This window comes from Trichosurus vulpecula, chromosome 2, assembly GCF_011100635.1.
Source record: "Trichosurus vulpecula isolate mTriVul1 chromosome 2, mTriVul1.pri, whole genome shotgun sequence".
NCBI classification, from domain to species: domain Eukaryota; kingdom Metazoa; phylum Chordata; class Mammalia; order Diprotodontia; family Phalangeridae; genus Trichosurus; species Trichosurus vulpecula.
Genome location: NC_050574.1, coordinates 2,685,670 through 2,689,888, shown reverse-complemented (window position 1 = coordinate 2,689,888; position 4,219 = coordinate 2,685,670). Strand labels below are relative to the sequence as shown.

At 36.2% G+C, this 4,219-nt stretch overlaps 1 protein-coding gene across 1 annotated transcript; it reads left to right on the top strand.

The window, feature by feature from the left end:
- The first annotated feature begins 738 nt into the window (after positions 1–738).
- Positions 739–1,776, top strand: LOC118835444 (zinc finger protein 3-like). The gene is made up of 3 exons (XM_036742629.1): positions 739–870; positions 1,080–1,367; positions 1,666–1,776. The coding sequence occupies exons 1-3, from the start codon at positions 739–741 to the stop codon at positions 1,774–1,776; spliced, it is 531 nt and encodes a 176-aa protein (XP_036598524.1).
- Positions 1,777–4,219: the final 2,443 nt, after the last annotated feature.

Below are 4,219 nucleotides of genomic sequence, written 5' to 3'. Positions count from 1 at the left end.
GGAAATTATAGCATACTTAGAGACATAATAGTGAAATAACATGAATATTTAGTATATTCCAACAAATGGTATGATATCTATAGATCTGAATAGATTGTAAGAAAAGGTGAATATAACTCTGAAAATTATTACAACTTAAAAGAGTAAATCTTTTTCTCAAGTTTGCATGAAATTTACAAAGAATAAACATGGGACAGAGCATCATACCTGATCCATACAGAGCAGTAGAAAGAGGAGCTGAACACAACAAAATAAAATTGTAATCCACAAAATGCATTTGAAAAAAAAACACTGAAAGTGATATGGAAAACACCTGCCTAGGGCAGTGAACAGAGCGTAGTCACCAAGCCTCAGCTGCTGAGATTTAGGTTACATCTCTCAGCCATTCAGAGTTCATGGCCTGAATTGTAAAGTATAATGTCTCAAGCTTGTTGTAAAGATTCAGTGGGCTTCCTTGTGGAACTCTTTTTTAATTAAATCATTTTATTGGTGCAATCTAATAGTATCTTTAAATCATTAATTCTGCCCATTTAAGTTTAAAGACCTCTTTTTGACTAGGGAAATTCTATGTCAATTAGTTTACGTTCTGACAACAGAAGGAAGGGGATATATTTATTTATAGTATATGTGTGTGTTTGTTTCCATCAGATACAGAGAACAGATTAGATGTGAAGGAGACAAGTGAAACTCTGAAAATGGCCTCATGGAACAACTATTCTCAACACAGTGAATACAGGGATGGTCTTGCTACACATGGAGAGGAACATTATGGTTGCAATCAACATAAAAAAACTTCGAGAAAGAGTTCCAGTGTTGCTAAAGACAAGAGAATACACACTGAAGAGCAACCTCATGAGTGTCACGAATATGGTAAAACTTTTAGGGACCACTATTCCCTTATTGTACATCATAGAATCCACACTGGAGGGAAACCTTATCAATGCCATCAATGTGGTAAATCTTTTACTGTGCAGTCTTCCCTTATTGTACATCATAGAGTTCACACTGGAGAGAAATCTTATGAATCTAATCAATGTGGAAAGGCTTAGAGCTACAACTCCAATTTTGCTAAACATCAGAGAATCCACACTGAAGAAAAACCTCAAGAATGTCACGAATGTGCTAAAGGTTTTAGTGTACACTCTTCTCTCATTAAACATCAGAGGATCCACAGTGGAGAGAAACCTTATGAATGTAATCAATGCGGAAAGACTTTCAGAAAGAGCTCCAATATTACAGTATGTAAGAGAATCCACACTAGAGAGAAACCTTATGAATGCAGTCAATATGGAAAGGCTTTCTCATGGGGGGCCCATCTTACTAGTCATCGCAAAATCCACACTGAAGAGAAACCTCATGAATGTCATGCATGTGGTAAAGGTTTGTGTTCATTCTTCCCTTATTAAACACCAGAGAATCCAGAGTGGAGAGAAGCCTTATGAATGTAGTCAATGTGGAGTGGCTTTCACAGATTGATCCAGTCTTACTTATCATCAGAGAATCCACAGTGAAGAGAAACCTTATGAATGCAAGCAATGTGGAAAGGCTTTTACACAGAACTGCAGTCTTTCTATACATCAGAGAATCCACACTGGAGAGAAACTTTATGAATGTAATCAATGTGGAAAGGCTTTCACAAGGCTCTCCCATCTTATTCATCATCAGACAATCCACACTGGAGAAAAACCTTATGAATGTAATCATTGTGGAAAGGCTTTCGGATTTAGCTCCAATCTTGCTTCACATAAGAGAAGCCACACTGCAGATAAACCTTAGGAATATCTGGAATGTGCTAAAACTTTTAATATACATTCTTCCCTTACTAGACATCAAAGAATCCATATCAAAGGAAAAACCTCACTAATATAATCAATGTGTAAATTCATTCAGACTAAAGACATCCCTTATTTCATACTGTGCATAAGGCACTAAAACTGAATTGAATTTTTCTCTGAAATCCCAGCCTTTCTTATTAGTCCTTTATGATATGCCATAGCATTTCTAGGCCATAACTTCTTCAGCCATTCCCCAGTTGATTGAAGCTCACTTTTTTCATGTTAGCAGGAAAAAAGTACTGGTATAAATATTTTGGTATCTGATGGACATTTATTTTTGTAATAATTTCTGTAAGTTTCTGGTGGCACAATGGATAGAGGGCTGTCCCTGAATCCAAAAAACCTGAATTCAAATTCAGTCTCACATATTTACTAGCTGTGTGACCCTGGGGAAGTCACTTACTTATTCCCATCTGAGTTTCCCCATCTGTACTAGGGGGGATAGTAACAGCACTTACCTCCAAGGGTTAGTAAAAGGATCAAATGAGGCAATACTTGTCAGCTGCTTTGCAAGCATTAGATCACTATGTAAATGCCAGCTAGCATTATTTTTTTCCCCTAGGATCATACGTTTTATAGCAAGGTTGGTGGGCTAAAGGGTCTGGGTAGTTTAATCACTTTTGTTTTTATTCAAGTTAGTATTCAGAACAGTATAGATGGAAGCAGTATATTATAATGGATAGGAAACTGGGTTAGGTTTGGGAAGGCAGGTTCAAATCTTCCTTCAGGTATTCTCTAGCTGTGTCACTCTGGGTGAGAAACAACCTCTCTGTGCTTCAATGTCTTCATCTCTAAAATGAAAAGGTTGGCCTCAACAGTCCCTTCCAACTCAAAATCTGTGTTGCCAACTAAAGTACATCCATATTTTCACAAGTTTGCCTTACTTCTCTACATGTTTGAGAAAATTTTTTCTGTTTCCTGTTTTCCTTCAAATTTTATCTGCATTGGTTTTGTCTGTGTAATACTCTTTCTTATAATCAAATTTCTCTATTTTGCTTCCGATAATGTCTATCTCTTATTTGGTTCTAAACTCTTCTATTATCCATAGATCTGACAGGTACATTTTCCCATATTCTCCTAGCTTGCTTATATCATTCTATGTCTGAATCATTTATCCATTTTGACCTTATCTTGGTATACAGTGTGAGATGTTGGTCTATGCCTAGTTTCTGCCAAACTGCTTTCTAGCTTCCCCAACAGTTTTTGTCAAATGTGGGTTTTTATCCCCAAACCTTAGATCTTTGCATTTATCAAACACTAGATTACTATGATCGTTTACTACTGTGTATTATATACCTAATTTACTCCACTCATCCACACTATTTCTTAGCCAGCGCCAGATTGTTTTGGTAATTACTGCTTTGTAATATAGTTTGAAACCTGGAAATGCTAGGCTGCCTTCCTTAAGACTTTTTTTCGTCAATGAATTCTTTTACTATTTTTTCCAGCTCTATAATTCTTTGGTAGTTTGATTGGTATGGCATTGAATGGGTAGATTAACTTAGGTAGCATTGCTATTTTTATTATATTGGCTCAACCTACCCATGAGATGTGGATATTTCTCCAATTGTTTTGAGGTCTTTATTTGTGTGAAAAATTGATATTCCAGACATTAATGGAGCTAGAATTAAAACCAAGAATCACCTACCCAGCAAAACTGAGTATCATGCTCCAAGGCAAAATGTGGATTTTCAATAAAATAGAGGACTTTTAAGCTTTCTCAGTGAAAAGACCAGAGCTGAATAGAAAATTTGACTTTCAAACACAAGAATCAAGAGAAGCATGAAAAGGTAAACGAGAAAGAGAAATCATAAGGGACTTACTAAAGTTGAACTGCTATGTTCACATTCCTACCTGGAAAGATGATGTGTATGATTCATGAGATCTCAGTGTTAGGATAGCTGAAGGGAATATGCATATATATATATATATATATATATATATATATATATATATATATATATATATATATATACACATGTGTACACATACAGGATGAGTTGAATATGAAGGGATGATATCTAAAAATATCAAATTAAGGGATGAGAGAGGGAGAAAAGGAGAGATAGAATGCGGTAAATTATCTCACATAAAAGTGGGCCAAAAAAGCAGTTCATTGGAAGGAAAGAGGGGGCAGGTGAGGGGGAATGAGTGAATCTTGCTGTCATCGGATTTGACCTGAGGAGGGAATACCATACACACTCAATTGGGTATTTTACACCACATGAAAGTAAGGGGAAAGGGATAAAAAAGGGGGACAATAGAAGGGAGGGCAGATGGGAGAAGAAGTAATCAAAAGCAAACACTTTTGAAAAGGGAGAAAACTGAATAAAAGGGGACGGGATAGGAGGGAGGGAAATATAGTTAGTCTTTCATAACATGAC

Coding starts and splice junctions, on each gene's coding strand:
- LOC118835444 (XM_036742629.1), top strand. CDS start 739: ATGGTCTTGCTACACATGGAGAGGAACATTATGGTTGCAATCAACATA. Junction 871..1,079: donor TCATGAGTGTCACGAATATG/GTAAAACTTTTA, acceptor GCTAAACATCAG/AGAATCCACACTGAAGAAAA. Junction 1,368..1,665: donor AGAAACCTCATGAATGTCAT/GCATGTGGTAAA, acceptor ATTCATCATCAG/ACAATCCACACTGGAGAAAA.